Here is a 19173-nt window from a genome sequence, read left to right as displayed (position 1 = left end):
TGGTCATTACTCTGTTCATTACTCTGGTCTTTACTCTGGTCATTACTCTGGTCATTAGTCTGGTCTTTACTCTGGTCATTACTCTGGTATTTACTCTGGTACTCTGGTCTTTACTCAGGTCTTTACTCTGGTCATTACTCTGTTCATTACTCTGGTCTTTACTCTGGTCATTACTCTGGTCATTAGTCTGGTCTTTACTCTGGTCATTACTCTGGTATTTACTCTGGTACTCTGGTCTTTACTCTGGTCATTACTCTGTTCATTACTCTGGTCTTTACTCTGGTCATTACTCTGGTCATTAGTCTGGTCTTTACTCTGGTCATTACTCTGGTATTTACTCTGGTACTCTGGTCTTTACTCTGGTCATTACTCTGGTCTTTACTCTGGTACTCTGGTCTTTACTCAGGTCATTACTCTGGTCTTTACTCTGGTCATTACTCTGGTCATTAGTCTGGTCTTTACTCTGGTACTCTAGGCTTTACTCAGGTCATTACTCTGGTCTTTACTCTGGTACTCTGGTCTTTACTCTGGTCATTACTCTGTTCATTACTCTGGTCTTTACTCTGGTCATTACTCTGGTCATTAGTCTGGTCTTTACTCTGGTCATTACTCTGGTACTCTGGTCTTTACTCAGGTCATTACTCTGGTCATTACTCTGTTCATTACTCTGGTCTTTACTCCGGTCATTACTCTGGTCATTAGTCGGGTCTTTACTCTGGTCAGTACTCTGGTCTTTACTCTGGTCATTACTCTGTTCATTACTCTGGTCTTTAATCTGGTCTTTACTCTGGTACTCTGTTCTTTACTCTGGTCATTACTCTGTTCATTACTCTGGTCTTTACTCTGGTCATTACTCTGGTATTTACTCTGGTACTCTGGTCTTTACTCTGGTCATTACTCTGTTCATTACTCTGGTCTTTACTCTGGTCATTACTCTGGTCATTAGTCTGGTCTTTACTCTGGTAATTACTCTGGTACTCTGGTCTTTACTCTGGTCATTACTCTGGTCATTACTCTGGTCTTTACTCTGGTCATTACTCTGGTCATTAGTCTGGTCTTTACTCTGGTCATTACTCTGGTATTTACTCTGGTACTCTGGTCTTTACTCAGGTCATTACTCTGGTCTTTACTCTGGTACTCAGGTCATTACTCTGGTCTTTACTCTGGTACTCTGGTCTTTACTCTGGTCTTTACTCTGGTCATTAGTCTGGTCTTTACTCTGGTCATTACTCTGGTATTTACTCTGGTACTCAGGTCATTACTCTGGTCTTTACTCTGGTACTCTGGTCTTTACTCTGGTCATTACTCTGGTCTTTACTCTGGTACTCTGGTCTTTACTCTGGTCATTACTCTGGTCTTTCTCTGGTACTCTGGTCTTATTAACAGACTTTATTTGAGCATTTTACTTTTGCAGGGAATAATTTTTATTTATTAATTCCCCGCCTCTCTCATTGATAATTAGTTAGATACAAAGGACACCACGCTGAATGATGGATGGATGGATGGATGGATGGATGGATGGATGGATGGATGGATGGATGGATGGATGGATGGATGGATGGATGGATGGATGGATGGATGGATGGATGGATGGATGGATGGATGGATGGATGGATGGATGGATGGATGGATGGATGGATAGATAGATAGATAGATAGATAGATAGATAGATAGATAGATAGATAGATAGATAGATAGATAGATAGATAGATAGATAGATAGATAGATAGATAGATAGATAGATAGATAGATAGATGCAGAGCACAAATTCTGAGTATGGGTCACCATACTTGGCCACACACCCATTTCCTTTCCCTTCCTTTCCTAAAGTCAAATGTTTGGTAAATCAATATAGCACATATGTGTCAGCTGTAAACAATGTTGACTCTTCTCATTTGCTCTAAAGTGTTACTCATACTCTAAATGGGTCACCTCAGCTTTTAAATAAAGCCCATGTACAGACGTTTACCTTATTTAGGCGAAAGCTTTTCATCACTTGTGTTTGTGTGCAGGTTAGCATATAACTTATGTCAACTTCATCATAAAAGTGTTTCATTTTCTTTATAATATGTTTTAAATATAAGTTTGTTTGTTTTTTTGGTAACACTTTAGAATACTGCTCCATAATTAATGAATAACACAAGAACACACAAGTAACGCAATATTAGCACTCTAGTAACTAACAAGAAACTCTGATTAATGAATTAGTAAGTAATAGTGCTTAGTCAAATGTGGTAGTTAATTATTAGCTAATCAGTTACTATTATTTTTTCATACCTCCCTAAGAACTACTAAGAACTACTGTATACAGGTTCATAATTAATATGAATAATACATAATGTATAATTAATTCTAAAGTAAAGGTCATAGTAACCCACTAGTAATGACTCAAGTATTAATTCTTCAGAAGGAATTACTAATTATTTGGATCAGTATTCTAAAGTGAAGATCATACCTCCCTAGTAACGACTGAAATCACTGTAAGCTTTTGAGAGGTTTGTAAAGTATTGGATAGTAATTATTCAGGTGTTACTACATCCTTCTAAAGGAATTACTAATTGTTTGGATCAGTATTCTAAAGTGAAGATCATGATAACTCCCTAGTAATTACTTTAGTCATTGTAAACTTTAGAGGTTTTTGTAAGGTTTTGGTTTGTAATTCATTTTGGTAGATTTGGTAACACTTAAATAATTAGTGAGTTACCGTGATCTTCACTTTAGAATACTGATCCAAATAGTTAGTAGTTCCTTTAGAAGAATTTGATCATTCTTGAGTCATTACTAGTGGGTTACCATGATCTTCATTTCAGAATTAATTATACATCATGCATAATTCACATTAATTATGAACCTGTATACAGTAGTTCTTAGTATTTCTCCAGGATATATTAAAAAAATAGTAGTTATTGATTAGCTAATAGTGAACTACCAGTTTCAACTGAGCGCTATTAAATCACTAATCAGAGTTTCTTGTTAGGTAATAGTAGTTACTACAATGTTAATAGTGCATTAGTCACTTGTTCCTGTGTAGTTATTCATTAACAAAGGATCAGTATTCTAAAGTGTTACCGTTTTTTCTTTTAATTTTGGTGTAAAAGGTTTCCCAAAGATGTTCTTGGCAGGTATATTTAGTATATATTATTTAGCCATATAGTCTTTTTGGATTAAAAAACACAATATATATTATGATAATCACATGTGGCTCTTGTGTGGAAACATCACATACTGGAGAGAGCAGTCATTTAGTGGCATTGGTTTTATTGCAGATTTGCAGACCTTACAAAACAAGCGTGAGTTAAACATGTGGATCAGAAGGACACTTCATTAGTCAACCCAGAATAAGACACTATTATCTGCTTCATTCTGACCTTCACTGACTCAGTCCCAAGGTAATTACATCACCCTCTGGTGCTAAATAGAGCTAAATCCCAAAGCATAAAAATACATTTGCTATTAGATATGAGAAATATGCATTTACAGATGTACTGTATAAAGATGTCTCCAAGCATGGCCAGTCCTGGCTCAGTTATATAGCATTATACTCAAGCTAAAATCAAAGAAAAGATGCAAAAGGATTCTCTTTCTTCATTAGCCTTCAAGCATTGCGTCCCTTAATCTATAGATGTGGTGGTTAGATGTACATAGTGCAGGAGGGGTGATATTCACATGTGATGCACATCTCTATCCTCTAACACTGGCAAATATTTCAGAGGGAGAACCGCTGCCTGCCAGCTGGAAGCTTGTAGAGTTTGTGTAGAGGGTGTGTGAGGTGGAGCCGATACATTCATTTACTCATCCCACAGAAAGCATGTGGTTGTGATGTGGGATGCGGATGTGTCGAGGTCGTCCTTTTATTGCGTTTGGGTGTGTTGTTGATGAAGTCCAAGCTCCTGCGACTGGAGGAAATGACATCAGCCACAAACTTTGTGCAGTCAGAGCACACGTCTCTCAGGTTGCAGCCTGCGGCGTACAGGTGGGGAAACTCTTCCTCCACAGAGTGTCTGGAGAGAGAGCACAAAGACCTGCAGACAAACAGACAAGACTCTTAGTCGTTTTAACCTTCGTATAATGCAAGCACTCCTGATGACTGCTGTATATGTGAGGGATACTGCATGCATGGCTAGCTGTGCATTAAACTATTTTAATGCACAACGTGGAGGCCAAGAACCACCCGATGCAAAGCGGAGCCATGCATTATCCCGCTTATACCTTGGTCATTTGCCAGCATTTATAAGTTAACCCTTGTTCGACCTTATTTGTGTCCTTTTCAGTTTTGTTTTGTTTTTTATTGTAATTTAAATATTTCACCCTTATTTCCTATAATAAATATATTTTACACTAGGTACAAAAGATAGGACCTTAAGGACAAAAATGTCTTAATTGAAACCCATTAGAACTGCAATTTTTAATCCCAGGGCCATTTAACTATAAAATGATACAGTCTTTGTTAATAGGCATTCATTCTGTTGGCAAGGCTTCAAAATTATAATTTTATTTTTTTTAAATTTACCAGATGGTGCCATTTTCTCCAGTTTGGCCTATAAAGCAAATACTCAAATTGTTTCTGTTTTCTGCTTTTGCTGTATTTTAGAGCCAGTTGGATAAATGATGCAGCTATAATTGTGTGGGTGTGTTATGGATGTCAGAGTGTGGTTTGTATGTGTGTCCTAACATAAAAAAAATTGTGTTTGTTTGTGTGTGTGTGTGTACCTGTATTGTTTGAGAGAGAGAAATTACACTGTATGCCAGCGGAGCTTTGCTGGAATCTAATGGGAAAAGTTTGGTACTGCACCCAAACAAAATCTTACTAAAAGCTCATTTTTTGCGATATCAACCTCACATTTGGAACACAACTTGTTTAGATTTATGGCTTTGATTCTCTAGCAATTTTTGTGTTCAACATGTTTTATAAAATATACATTTTATATAAAAAATTGCTCATAAATCATTTTCATAAACTTAAACCGTTTACGTGTGTGTGTGTGTGTGTGTGTGTATCTGCGCAGTCCAATCTGCAATCTCAGACTCTCTCTCTCTCTCCCTCTCTCTTTGTGTGTGTTTGTGTGCATCAATTAAAGCAGCGCATTAATATAGAACGGTGATTTAACTGACTTAGAACTACCTGTGCATTAAATGCATACCTGCCAGCCAATCAGAATCCAGTATTCAGGCAGACCATGGTATTGCTTCAAATGTTATTAAACAGGATATTAACTGCGCTGCAAAATTCCTGAACTATGAAATTAATTGAATTTCAGCTATGCGGCTCTACAGACAGCAGTGGCTCTGTTCAGCTCAATTTAGTTCAGTGTTGATTTGATTTAGTTCAATAACTGTGTGAATGTCACAAAGTTCATCAGTTACGAAACAAACTCGGTGCACAGTAAAGCATCTGTATTAAGATCCAGTTCAGTTGAATAACAGTGCAAAGTTCATCAAAACAAGAAACTCGATCAATTTGACTACATTGTACTTGTCCTGTAATGCATATGTCACCTTTGAGCAACAGTCTGTGTAAATAAGCATAATGTCAGATGCAGCTTCTGTTTTTTTGTTGATTGGTAACTTGAAAGTGGTGACTTTGTTACTAATGTCATTTCAAAGCAAATTTCTGGCCGGTGTGGAATGTAAGACACACAGCATATATTTACTCACTTATAGACTTCGCTCTTGTGACTCTTCGCACTGCTGTGAAATCCCACAGTGTACACGGGAATGTGTGCCATCTTTTTGTATGGAATTTTCATCTGTTAAAGGGACGAAATAATGCAAAATCACACATGGAGTTTGTGACATTGCTTCTACTGTTGAAACGGCAGTGTGTAATAAAATGTATTTAGAAAAAGAAGCCCTAAAGCACTGGTCCTCAAATGGTAGGAGAGCCGATGGGTAATAATAGAACAGAATGCAGCCAACCATATAATCAATGCATAGTAAGCAAAATAAATAAACGTATTGACTTTTGGAGGAGAAAGTATTTCCCGTATCATTTGATACTGATGTCTGAGGCTGTGAGTCCAATCCAACTCTATTGTACATTTGATTAAATTCATCTGTTACTTGCTAGTAACAAAATGCACCCTGGGCAACAAAGCCGGTCTTAAATCGCTGGCGTATATTAGTAGCAAAAGCCAAAAATACATCGTCTGGGTCAAAATTATTGATTTTCCTTTTATGCCAAAAATCATTAGGGCATTAAATATAGATCGTGTTCCATGAAGATATTTTTGTCAATTTTCTACTGTAAATATATCAAAACTTGCATTGCTAAGAACTTCATTTGAACAACTTTAAAGGAGATTTTCTCAATATTTAGATTTTTTTGCTCCCTCAGATTCCAGATTTTCAAATAGTTGTATCTCAGACAAATATTGTCGTATCATAACAAACCATACATCAATGGAAAGATTATTTATTCAGCTTACAGATGATGTATAAATCTCAATTACTGGATTAATTGTTCAGTGTTTATGTAATTTAAAACTGTTGTTAAATGTTTTTTAGATGAAGTATTTGAACTCTTAATCTTAACTGTTCAGCGATTTACACCCTAGTAAAAAAGTAATGTATTTAAAATCCATTTATTTCATACTAAGAATAGTTTAAATCTATTAAAATATATATACTGACATATCGCTTGAGACTAATATAATAATATAATATAATAAAAATTATACTTAAACAGTATACTACTGGAGTACTACTTGTGCACAATGCACATTTCTTAATATGAAGCCTAAAATGTGTCACTATTGATGAGGATTGTGTGATCTTTGAACAATATTGGTCTCTAAATGCAAGATATTTAAGTGCACCTAAAGTTACTTGCAATAGTCCCACTTTAGCACAATCAAATATGCTTCAGTATATCTTTAGTTGGACTTCAGCACTACTTCCTCACAATTAAAGTGCATTAAGCACCTAATTAATTGTCCAATTCAGCAGACTTTCCCCTGGTTTCACAAACAAGCCTTAGGCCTAATCCCAGACTAAAAGGTAAGTCTGAGCTGTTTCAACTGAAATAAACTTGCACTAGTTGATCTTAAAATATGGCAGTGCCTTTGTTTTGTCTCAAGATGCATACCAGTATTGTTTTTTTCTAAGGCATGTTTATAAAAACTACTTAAATGTCCTAATTGAACTATTGCCTAATCCTGGCTTAACCTAAACCCTGTCTGTGAAACCAGGCCTCAAAAGTACAATTGCTCTGTTTCTGGAGTCTGTGTCTGTCTCACTGTAGTTCACCAGAAAAGACAATATCATGCTATTAATTTAGCATATTATTGAACCTACGCAGTTCATGGTCATAAACTAATGTAAATGTTGATTTTAAGAACAAGACCCAAGGATCAGCTTGCAGCCATAAACTCATTTATAGCGAGAACTACCTCATAATATGTGGCTGGCCGAGGTTGTAAAGTAATATCTTTATGACACTAAACATTAAACATATTGTCAGTGTTCTATAGTGTGAAAAACTTACAACTAGCAACTACTACAAAGTGATGCATGAGTTTAAATGAAATAAACATTTAATAGCCTACCTTTGCACTACAAGAGCTACAGACAGACCTAAGAGAGAGAGAAAAAAAACACATTAACTGTGATGATCAGAGGAGTGAATCGAACCATGTTAATATTCCATATTGCAGGAAATATTTATGAAAATGAAACCGAGACCTTTTACACAGGAGGCACGTGGATGGCCATGAAAACAGTGGAAACTTCACCCGACAACAGCAGCATATCTACAAAACAAAGATGAACAAAACATAAATGAACACTGTTGTCTTTGGCTTGTTGGACTGAGCATGTGATCCATACAGATATTCACACCTTGCCTTTCTTCAGATTGTTATAAAGCTCTTTGTTCTGCATGTATTTCTCCATCTCAGCCTTAACGAGTATCCGCCGAACATTAATGACTTCATCCACTGTTAAGGCCAGACTGTCCACTGGATGACTGAACTCCTCCTGTGTGTGAGGAAGACAAAGAAGACCACTCACATCCTTGTTTACAATAATGTAGGCCACTTATGGTCACTCTTGATAGTTTTCACGTGACGTCACACCCTTATAGGAACACCCACCTGGAGGGCAAAACGAAGCTTTGCTCCACTGACCGCCAGTTATTTTTACGCAGATTGCATCAAGTAATAATGTAGTAAAACGCAGATATTAAAAGGTGAGATTCAGTAAACACCTTATTGATGATGTGTATTTTGTACAGGCAAGAGGATGAACCCAGAATATAAACGCAATGTGCAAAGTTTCACATTAAATTGCTTCCCATAGAAAACCATTAGAAGGAAAACACTGAACCGTTAAGCGGATTGCATTATCTGCTTGTCTGTGTAAACTATGCATTATTAGTATGGTGAATACTGAATTTGATCTTTTAATATTGCTGTTTTAAATATATTACGGCACTTTAAGTGTTTTTGCAACGTTTTGTCGCACTGTTTATGATTTAAATATTGTCGCGGGTGCTTAATATGGATTGCAAATGGCCAAAACTTGCATTTTGTAGAAATACCTTTGTTTTATTCTCTTGATCTAAATATTTGCGGCTGGGAAACAGATGAAAGCTTGTGCAGCAGTTCTATGGATGTTTTGCCCGGTCACGTGGCTAAAAGCTTTGAATAGGGGAAGTTTTGTTAAACGCTTCCTGTTCATTTTAAAGGGGTCATCTGATGCCCATTTTCCACAAGTTGATATGATTCTTTAGGGTCTTAATAAAAAGTCTATAACATACGTTGGTTACAATTTCTCAATGGTAGTGTAAAGCAACACCCTTTTACCCCGTCAAAATCAGCTCTGTTCAAAGCAAGCCGTTTTGGTGCGTTTCCCTTTAAATGCTAATGAGCTTTGCTGACCCTGCCCCTCTCTTCTGTGGGGTGACGCGCAGTTCTCTGAGAAGTCATCGTGAAACTGGCTAACTAGCTCATTATTAGGAAAGGTGATTCATTAAAGAACCATATACTCACGTCTTCTGTAGGTGAAGTTGGATCACCAATGATTCACGCGAACATAGACGCATTTAGGTAGATCGGGGGCGCATTCCCTTCAAAAACGTAAAAAAGGTAATCCACTGCATCTTCAGCTGCTCAGATGTCGAGAGTAAATGACGACTGCTATGTTCATTATTACATCCAACAACAAAACACCTCAATCGCTTAGGAGCCATTGTTGTCTACATCTGCTCCGGCGGTGAAACAATGGCAGCTCACTCAGGGTGGGTCTAAGGTTAAACGCCATTGTCAATCAACAATCGTGGGAGGGGCCTGGGTCTGTGTGACGTCACACAGCCAAGAATCTGAGAATGGCTTGATTTTAGAAAGGTGTCATGATCTATCAACATTTTTAAAAAAAACACTAGGTGGATTTTTATCATTATAGGGTGGTTGTGTACACACACTGACAACACATTTATGTTCAAAAAAACATGTAAAAGTGAATTTTGCATCTGATGACCCCTTTAAGAAATGAATAAAACTGTTGTCTACAGTATGCCACAGATGCTGCCTACTATACAAAATACCAACACCACTGACCATCCACTGATGTCTGGAGAGTCCGTCAGATGCAGCACCATCACAGCGTTTGTCAGCAGAGCTCAGGGAGTGACATGTGGACGAGGGCATCCTGTCAAACACCGGAAACGAGGCTGGACACAAAGACAACAATGGAGAAGAGAGAAAGACCATCAGGCATCTCAGTTTAATCATTCAGAAAGACTGGGTTGATCTCTCTCCCTTTTATTTACTTTGACCAGTGTAACCCTTGTGCATCAATAAAAAAAAATTACACTTAGGTCCATAGTGGACAAAAATGTCCATGTCAAAAAACGGTCATAATAATTTGAAGCTTGGGAGCACAGACTTATGTTTGGTCTCATTTAAAAAAAGACCCATGGCAGATTATTGTTGAAGTAAAAAAAGTAAAAAAAAAAAAGTTAAACCAAAAAAAAAAACGTTATACAGGTTTAAGTTTATGAAAATGATTTATGAACAATATTTTATATTTTATTTCATGAATATTTTATATATGAAGCATGTTGAACTCTAAACCTGCTAGAAAATCAAAGCCATAAATCTAAACAAGCTGTGTTCCAAATTGGAGGTTGATATCTCAAAAAATGAGCTTTCAGTAAAATTTTGATTGGGCGCAGTACCAAATTTTCCCCATTAGATGCCAGCAAAACTCTGCTGCTGCACACAGTGCTTGGATTTGTGATTTACAGTCGAGTTTCTCTCTCTCTAAAATACAAAAAACACACATATACATACATTCAATTTTTCTTATGACACACATACAAACCACGCTCTGACATCCATACCAACACACCCACACAATTATAGCTGCATTATTTATCCAATTGGCTCTAAAATATGCAGGAGCGGAAAACAGGAATAAAGTGAGTATATGCTTTATAGACCAAACCTGAAAAAAATGGCACCATCTGGTAAAAAAGTTTAAAAAATTAAATTTTGAAGCCTTGCCAACAGAATGAAAGCCTATTAACAAAACTTGCATAATTTTACATTTAAACAGCACTGCGATTAATAATAGCAGTTTCAATGGGTTTCAATGGGGACATTATTGTCCAAAAGGTCCTGAGAGGAACCATTTTTTTGTACCTAGTGTAAAATAGATTTATTAAAGGAAATGAGGGTGGAATATTAAAATTCCAATAAAAATACACACCTGTGACAAAATTAAATTAGTAATTAGCATTAACACAGGCAAAATTATATATTTAAAAAAACTAAAATGTAAGGTTGCACAAGGGTTAAGAGTTCCATATAGTGTTGACACTGGAAAACTGAATTTTCTTTATTTCAACATAGAGCCAGATTTACTGCTAGCAACGCCAAGGTCATGGGTTCGAGTCCCAGGGAAAGCAAGAGCTGATAAAATGTAAAAACTGTAACTTGAATATTGGATAAAAGCGTCTGCTAAATGCATAAATGTAAATGTAAATTCTCTGCCTCTGACTCAGTTTTCAATTTCATAAAACACTTTTTTCAAACACAACACACAAATCTAACATGAATTAATATTATGGCAAAGGTGATAGCCAATGTTTGCTTTTGATATGTGTTTGTGATATTTTGAATGCAGTACTTAATTTTGCAAGAGATGTAAGGCATTTTGCATTTTGTGTATGCAATTCTTGGATTTGTGGGTAAAGTTTTGAAAAATGAGGCAAAGCTTTGAAAATGTGTGTAAGCAGTTGAAAAAAACTGTAATTGATGAGCACAAACCTTGGTAAATTGTGTAGCGTGATTCATTTAAAGCACTGGACTCAATTCCTGGAGGGCCACAGCTCTGCACAGTTTAGCTCCAACTCTAATCAAACACACCTGATCCAGATAATCAGGGTCATCATTACTACAAACCTCCAAGCAGGTGTGAGCTGGAGCTAAACTCTGCAGAGCTGTGGCCCTCCAGGAACTGAGTTTACGGCCACTGATTTAAATACAAATGCATATGCAAAAAAGGTCAGCCGCAAAAATGACTGTCCACATCTTTTCATCACTCATTTTTCACAGTGTGCCTTTGGTAAATTCTGACAGTAGTTTTTAAAGCCAAAAGACAGTTTGCACAGACATGCTGTTCGTAAATCTGGCCATTAAACCTTAACTACTTTCTGGCCAGGCTTCCTTTAGTTAAGTCACTTTTATTTCCATAGAACTTTTCACAGTACAGATTGTGTCGAGCACATAAACAGGAAAACAGCAGAATCAATTATGGAAACTAAATATGAAGTTCGGATTCTGCTTTAAAGCAGCTCTAAAAGACAATAGTGTCAATATTTAGATCAAGTCAGTTGAGTGTTGGTTTAGTTCAGATCAATAACAGAGTGAAGTTCATCCATCTGCTATAACGCCTCTATCAAAAGACTCAAAGAAAGGCTGAATGTCTGAATGTGCCAGCTGGTGAGGCAGATTGGGATTATCTGAAATGGTTGATAGATAAAATCAAGGAAATAATGGTGTGGCTGCGGCATGTCTTTGTGAACATAAATGTAGACTATATAAACTTTATAATCAGAATCTCAATCTGTTCACATCTGTTCCTCATATAATATGTAAATATTATTACTCCACAGAGATAACGGCAACAAAGCAGAACATAAAATTTGGCTTTTGGATAACTTGTTTCAAACAAAACTTTTTCTTTCAAATATTAAAGAACCTGGCGAACTTTGGAAAATCCAGTTATGATTTCTTCCTCAAAAGTGCTCACTGCATCAACAGCTGGACTGATAGAGCTCACTAGATCAAGTTTTATGTGTAATGTGAATCAGAGAGTCAATGAGCAGACTGTCAGCTGTACATGGTATAAGGCTGAGTGCAAAAACACTTCATGCAGGTATGCAAGCACAGATACAAATTAAACAAAAAAAAAGTCATATTTCTATTCGAACTGTTGCTCTGCCATGACAGGAATTGACCTGAAAGCAAAAACTGAAAAGAAGATGAAGCAACCGCATAGCAACACCCTAGCAACCACCCCAGGTACCCTAGCAACCTCATAGCAACAAGTCAAGTCAAGTCACCTTTATTTATATAGCGCTTTTAACAATGTAAATTGTTTCAAAGCAACTGCACAATATCAAAAAAGGAAAATAGTGTGTCAATAATGTAAAATTAAAAGATAAAAAAAAAAGATTTTCAGTTAAAGGCATTTCATTATTGCATTCAGTGATGTCATCATCCAGCTCAGTTCAGTTTAAATAGTGTCTTTGCAATCAGGTCGATGATATCGCTGGAAATGAAGTGTCCCCAACTAAGCAAGCCAGAGGCGACAGCGGCAAGGAACCAAAACTCCATTGGTGACAGAATGGAGGAAAAAACCTTGGGAGAAACCAGGCTCAGTCGGGGGGCCAGTTCTCCTCTGGCCAAACAAACCAGCAGTTCAACTCCAACTGCAGCAAAGTCAGATTGTGAGGGCTCAACTGATTCCAGTGGTCTTTCCCGATGGCTGTCTTAAGTGGCGGGGTCCTCACTGGAGATCTGTCTCTGGCGCTCATCTTGGTGTCCTGGTCTCCGCTGACATTCAGGGCTGTAGAGGTCATCTCTGGGTGCTGATCCACCATCTGATCTGGATACGGACTGGATCTGGTGACTGCAGTGACCATCTGGGCTGGATACGGACCGGATCGGGTGGCTACGGTGACTGGGGGCATAGCAGCCATCCAGAGTACCCTAGGAACCGCATAGCAACATCCTAGCAACCACCCTAGGTACCCTAGCAACCACATCATAACACCATAGCAACCACAAAGAATACCCTAGCAACCGCATAGCAATACCAAAGCAACCACACCAGGTACCCTAGAAACCGCATAGCAACACCCTAGCAACCACCCCAGGTACCCAAGCAAACAATAAGCAACACCATAGCAACCACCCCAGGTGCCCTATAAACCGCATAGCAACACCCTAGCAACCACCCCAGGTACCCTAGCAACCAATTAGCAACACCATAGCAACCACCACAGGTACCCTAGTAACCGCATAGCAACACCTTAGGAACCTCCTTGAGTACATTAGCAACCACATAGCAACACCCTAGCAACTGCCCCGGGTACCCTAGCAACCGCATAGCAACACCCTAGCAACCATCCAGAATACCTTAATATTTCTAAGCCATGTGAACTCATTTAAGCTTCCATTCTGTTTAATATTTCTAATATTGCTAATCTATCTATCTATCTATCTATCTATCTATCTATCTATCTGACAGACTGTATTGCCTTCAAAACATTCCAGTTTTAAGCTTTAAAACTCCTTTAAACTTCAAACTATTTCAGATGGAAAACTTTTTGGTCAGGCTTTCTCAAGCCAACTTAAAGTTTGTTTTGACAAATTGTTTCATCTAGTTGGAGTTTGTAATATTTTATGTAAGCACAGAGAATGTGCCAGGTCTAAGGAGTAACTAGCTAAACATTACCTAACTGTGACAAGACCTCACATGCTTTTAAGATACCAGTAAATATGTCTTTAAGCTTTGCAGCTACCAGTTCATTTTAGCAAATCAGTTTGTTCATTTCAGTTAACTGGTTCAAAAACAGAACTGCTTTGCTTTCATCACACAACAGTGTTCACAAAAGCTTTATTGAAGTAAATATTTAGTTAAATGCTGCTTGTTTCATTAGTGTGCATTGTTTTTAAGTGTTATTAGTTGCATTTAGTGTAAACCTATGTGTTCAAGCATGATGTTGGTTGGTTAGCGTTAGAATTAGGGTTGCTTGCATGTAATTAATCAGAATTTTTTGTTATTATAATAGTAAGTACATGTAACGTGTAACAAGGACACTTTAAAATAAAGTGTTACCAACCACAGTTAATTTCTCTTAAAGCACATCTTTACTTTGTTTAGGTCCATTACGTCTTACAGATGTTTCTCCAGGTCTGACCTTGATAGATATATGGAGGTCCGACGCCCGTCAGCGTGTGTGACCGAGGTCTCTCTCCTCTCAGGGGACCGACACCTCTGAGCGGCGGTGATTCTGACATCACTTCCCCTCTGAGCTCTTCCAGGTCGTGTTCGGAGAAGGAGCGATCTCTCTTCAGAGGTGTAGGAGAGCTCTCCACCCGTCTGATATCCATGCCGTCTGGAGAGTCCTCATCCTGAGCCAACAACACAGAGCCAATCATTTCAATTCAAAACACAATTTAAACATCAAGTCAAGGAGATCTACCAAACCAGCTTGTAATTGAATTAGTTTAATTTATAGAGCGCCGTTCCCAGGCTCCAGGACACTTTACAAGGTGCACTAATACAAAAAATACTCATTACAAATTAAGCAGACATTGGACATTTACCCAATCCAGTCACAAATAATGCAGTTGCACATAAAGTCGTGACGTATTGTCAAGTATGGTGACCCATACTCGAAATTGGTGCTCTGCGTTTAACCCATCCAAGTGCACACACACAGACTCGAAGACTCGGCCCGAGACTCGAACCCGCAACCTTTCGATTACGAGTCCGACTCTCTAACCATTAGGCCACGACTTCCCCCAACACAAACCAAGTAAAGAATGCATATGGGACAAATACACAATGCTATTTAGTGATAGTGTTGATTAAAGAAATATGTTTTAAGCTTTGATTTAAATTCACTGAAGATTTTAATTTAAATTCTGCCAAGGGGCTTTATGTAAAACTCAAAAATGCATATAAAAAATTAAAAACAAATCACTTAATTTTAAGGTCCAACTCTCGCTATTGAGAAACCATTCATTCCTAATTTGCTGCTTATTAATATTTAGTAAGGTAGTTATTTAAGTTTAGGTATTGGGATTAGAGATGTAGAATATTGTCATGCAGAATATGTGCTTTAGTTAGTTATGTTTTATATATGCTTTAGTTAGATATTGTTATTAAGTACTAACAAACAGCCAATATGTTAATAATAGGCAAGGCAAGGCAAGGTTATTCATATAGCACATTTCACACAATGGTAATTCAAAGTGCTTTACAAAAAAGTAAAATCATCATTAAAAATATATAATAACAACAATAAAAACAAGGAATTTAAAAACTTTTAAAATAATTAGAAAATTGATTTAAATAAATTAAAACAGTTAAGAATAGAAAATGATTCAGTTCAGTTTGGACATAGCACAGTGCTCATTCAATAGATGCACAGCTAAAAGAGTTTTGCTTATTAGGCATGCTAGCAAGTAGTTAATAGAGAGAATTGTGTTAAAGTATACTAAAGCGTTACCATAAAAAAAAGTCAACAAAGGTTGTTGATGATGGGAAAACTTCTTCAAGGCTGTTGCAAGAGCACGATCACAGAAGCAATGCTGATTGCACTGAAATCTCTCACCTCAAATATATTCATCTCCTCCATTTCTGCCAGCGTTGGAGCTTTTAGAAGAACACGTATGCGAGACGGTGGGTGGGAGCCTGCTCCTGTGATCGACAGGTCAATGCAGGAAGTGGATTTGATGTCACATTGGCAGGTGTGTGCCAGACATGGTAACGAGCCAAACGCTGAAGAGTGACAAAACATTGCTGTAAATCGTCTAACACACAACAAGAGAGCTACAGAAGTAATGGAGGAGCGATACTGTTTGGCTGTGGTGTGTGTTTAACGCACATCTCTTTGAACTGGACGGCTCCACGACCACGGGTCTGAGTTTGTGATCTTGTCTGATCTCGGCCAGGACTCGATCATGGAGCGACTGCTGCCGCTGAGGAGGAGGAGGCAGGCTGCGCTCGGACACCTGCAGACGTCAGGACAGGCTCAAAACCAACCAGTGTTGACAACAAATTTAGCCATTTTTAAAATGTATTTGGCTACTTTTAGCCACAAGTGACTCAAACACTAAAAAGCACACATTTTCCATCCAAATTACACAAAAAAGGGGAAACCAAAGATTAGTTAGCTGCTATTTGCAATTGTTCAATTTAATAATAATAATTTAATAATTGTTCATTTATGATACACTTTGTTAGTAGCTTGTACCTGCGATTGTTGATCAGTTAGTACACTGTAAGAAAAATGGAAAAGATACTAGTAATTTTCCAGGACATTATTATCCATTATAACCCCGTAACCCAAAAATGTCACGTGTCCTTTCCTTTCAGTTCTGTTCTGCCCTTATTTGGTAGTTCCTGTCCTAGTTTAGTTCATCATTCATCCTATTCACCTGTTTTGTGTTAAGTATCTCGTTTACTCCTTTGTTCCTGTTCCTTTATAAGCACTCAGTTTGGTTTGAATCCTTGTCCTGTCTGAACGTTAATAAGATAAATAACGATCGGGAAAACGAAGATGCATCAACACACTATTGCATTTATCTACAACCACATATCCGTAACAGAAAACACAATGCGTGATTTAAAATGCAGATAAAAAACTTTTTTTCATATTAACATAGCAGATTGCGCCCTATTTTTACAGACTAATGCACTGCTTAAAGCATAATTGTTGAGAATGTGTAGTATTAATAGTTTATTTAAAAAAAAATTAAATTGTAATCATTCAAAAATGTGAAAGTGTTCAATAATTCAATGTATTTAAAAAATACAGTTATATTTTAATATTATATTATGCATATTATTTTACAAACGAATCTAAATGAACATATATAAAATCTATTTTTTTGCTGAGATTTGATCATTTGATCACATTGAGATTTGCAATGACGTCATCGCGCAATGGCATCATTACGTCATTTAGCATCTTTTAGCAACAAAGCAGCCTTCCTTTTACAACCTTCTCTGAAAATTAGCATGCATTTTGGGAGACACTGTATTCACTGATGGTTTACCGCTCTTTTTTTCAATTTCAAAATAAATTTGCGATATACTGTTTTACTTCAAATCAGCGTTTATAATGTTATGATCATCTCAAAGCTGGCTGGTTTAGTACATCCAACAGAATTGTGAAAAGTGGGTGGTCATTGTCACATAGAGTGAGATTTCATGATGAGAGGTGTTACTGCCACAACTGCAAAAACAGAAACGAAGCGACAAACAAACTATCCTGCTGCCTATTGTGGCTGCAACTGCTAAATTAACATGGTTGCATTGAAGTGATTATATTCATATTATGTATAGTACTTAGTCTGGTGTTACTGCACAGTAGTTATAAGATATTGTGAGGAACTAACTGGTTTAAGAGGGGGTCTTGATCTAATAAAGTCCAAGATCAGCTCATGAGCGTTTCGTTTCACACACGTGGGAATATTTCCATCTACCTGCAGAAGAGAAAGAGACAAAGAGTCATGATATTATAGTTATAATCAAATATAAAGACAATGGCTAATCACTGCCATGCTGCATCAGCTGAAAAGTGTTTCCAAAGCCATAATCTCAGACATATTAGCGGGTTAGGATGAGATTAAGTGTGGGATAAACCACTCAACATGTGCTTACTACAGCAACCTCGGTGTCTTTAGCTCGAGTGAATGCACTCACCACAACTTTGCGTAGTTTATATTTGCGCGAGCGAATGTCTTGCATGAGCATCTCAAAGGGTGTGAGGCTGAACTCTGTGGGCAGAGGGTTAAAGGGCTGCTCCTCCACCTTCTTAAGCTTCACGCCCTGCCTCAACTCCTTCATCAGCTGCACCCACAGACGAGCCTAAGTCACCAAACACACAGAGTCTCCATCATTACATCAGCTTATACAGCTGGACATCACAAAAGCAGTCATCAGTAGCACAGGTATATTTGTAGCAAAGCCAACAATGCATTGTATGGGTCAAAATTATAGATTTTTCTGTTATGCCAAAAATCATTAGGATATTAAGTAAAGATCATGTTCCATGAAGATATTATTTATATATCAAGATATTATAAATATATCAAAACTTAATTTTTGATAAGTAATATGCATTGCTAAGAACTTCATTTCTGTCATGACAACTCTCGGAGGGATTGGCATGGTAATATACATGACAATGTTAATGTATTTGGTCTTGGCAGAATAGATCTGCAACGCTGCTGCGAGTACCGAGACTTGCTACTGCCAACACATCCACAACATCCACTACTGCCAATACTAAATATCAGCTGTGCCATGTGATTATGATGACATTATGTCAGATTGAGTTAGACCTATCAGACCGCACCATCTAGAGTTTCATGCCAGAACTCTGTATTTGGACAAATTTAAAGGAGATTTTCTCAATATTTAGATTTTTTTGCACCCTCAGATTCCAGATTTTCAAATAGTTGCATCTCAGACAAATATTGTCCGATACTAACAAACCATACATCAATGTGATCTTTGAATCGCAATTAAAAAAAAACTGACCCTTACTTTTGTGGTCACAAATATGAGTAAATATGAGTAAACCATTTCAGCTACAGCTCTATTAAGCAGGTCTTTTACCCAGTCAGTGTGTTGAAGAGCGTCGAGCTCAGCGGTGGCACTGTCCTCCTTCTTCAGCATCTACAGGAAAATATCAGACACTCAAAAATACCTAAAAATCATACTTGAGTAAAAATACAGATACCTTACAGTAAAAATGACTCCACTACAAGTCACCAACTCCAAAACAACTTGAGTAGAAGTCTTTTTGATTTGATCTGATTTTAACAGTATGTAAATATTTTACGTATACTAAATATAAGCTCAAAGATGCACTAGTCAAAGAGACATGCCAGTGAAATACTACGGTGTTGTGGAGAAGCTGGGGAA

At 37.4% G+C, this 19173-nt stretch overlaps 1 protein-coding gene across 1 annotated transcript in view; it reads right to left on the bottom strand.

The window, feature by feature from the left end:
* Window positions 1-3239: 3239 nt before the first annotated feature.
* The window catches only part of LOC306866331 (protein spire homolog 2-like), a 30040-nt gene continuing 14106 nt past the window's right edge, over window positions 3240-19173 (bottom strand). Inside the window, exons 4-15 of the mRNA XM_079411452.1 lie at window positions 18865-18924; window positions 17947-18111; window positions 17640-17726; window positions 16124-16250; window positions 15851-16017; window positions 14429-14642; window positions 9555-9667; window positions 7837-7974; window positions 7681-7748; window positions 7545-7572; window positions 5656-5747; window positions 3240-4022 (exon numbers count right to left, since the gene is read on the bottom strand). Coding sequence (XP_079267578.1) covers window positions 3785-4022; window positions 5656-5747; window positions 7545-7572; window positions 7681-7748; window positions 7837-7974; window positions 9555-9667; window positions 14429-14642; window positions 15851-16017; window positions 16124-16250; window positions 17640-17726; window positions 17947-18111; window positions 18865-18924 — 1497 coding nt within the window. The 3' untranslated portion in view covers window positions 3240-3784. The remainder of the gene's footprint in view (window positions 4023-5655; window positions 5748-7544; window positions 7573-7680; window positions 7749-7836; window positions 7975-9554; window positions 9668-14428; window positions 14643-15850; window positions 16018-16123; window positions 16251-17639; window positions 17727-17946; window positions 18112-18864; window positions 18925-19173) is intronic.

This window comes from Barbus barbus (assembly GCF_936440315.1).
Source record: "Barbus barbus genome assembly, chromosome: 48".
NCBI classification, from domain to species: Eukaryota; Metazoa; Chordata; class Actinopteri; order Cypriniformes; family Cyprinidae; genus Barbus; species Barbus barbus.
The sequence above is the reverse complement of the archived record's forward strand: the minus strand, read 5'-3'. Positions and strand labels throughout refer to the sequence as shown.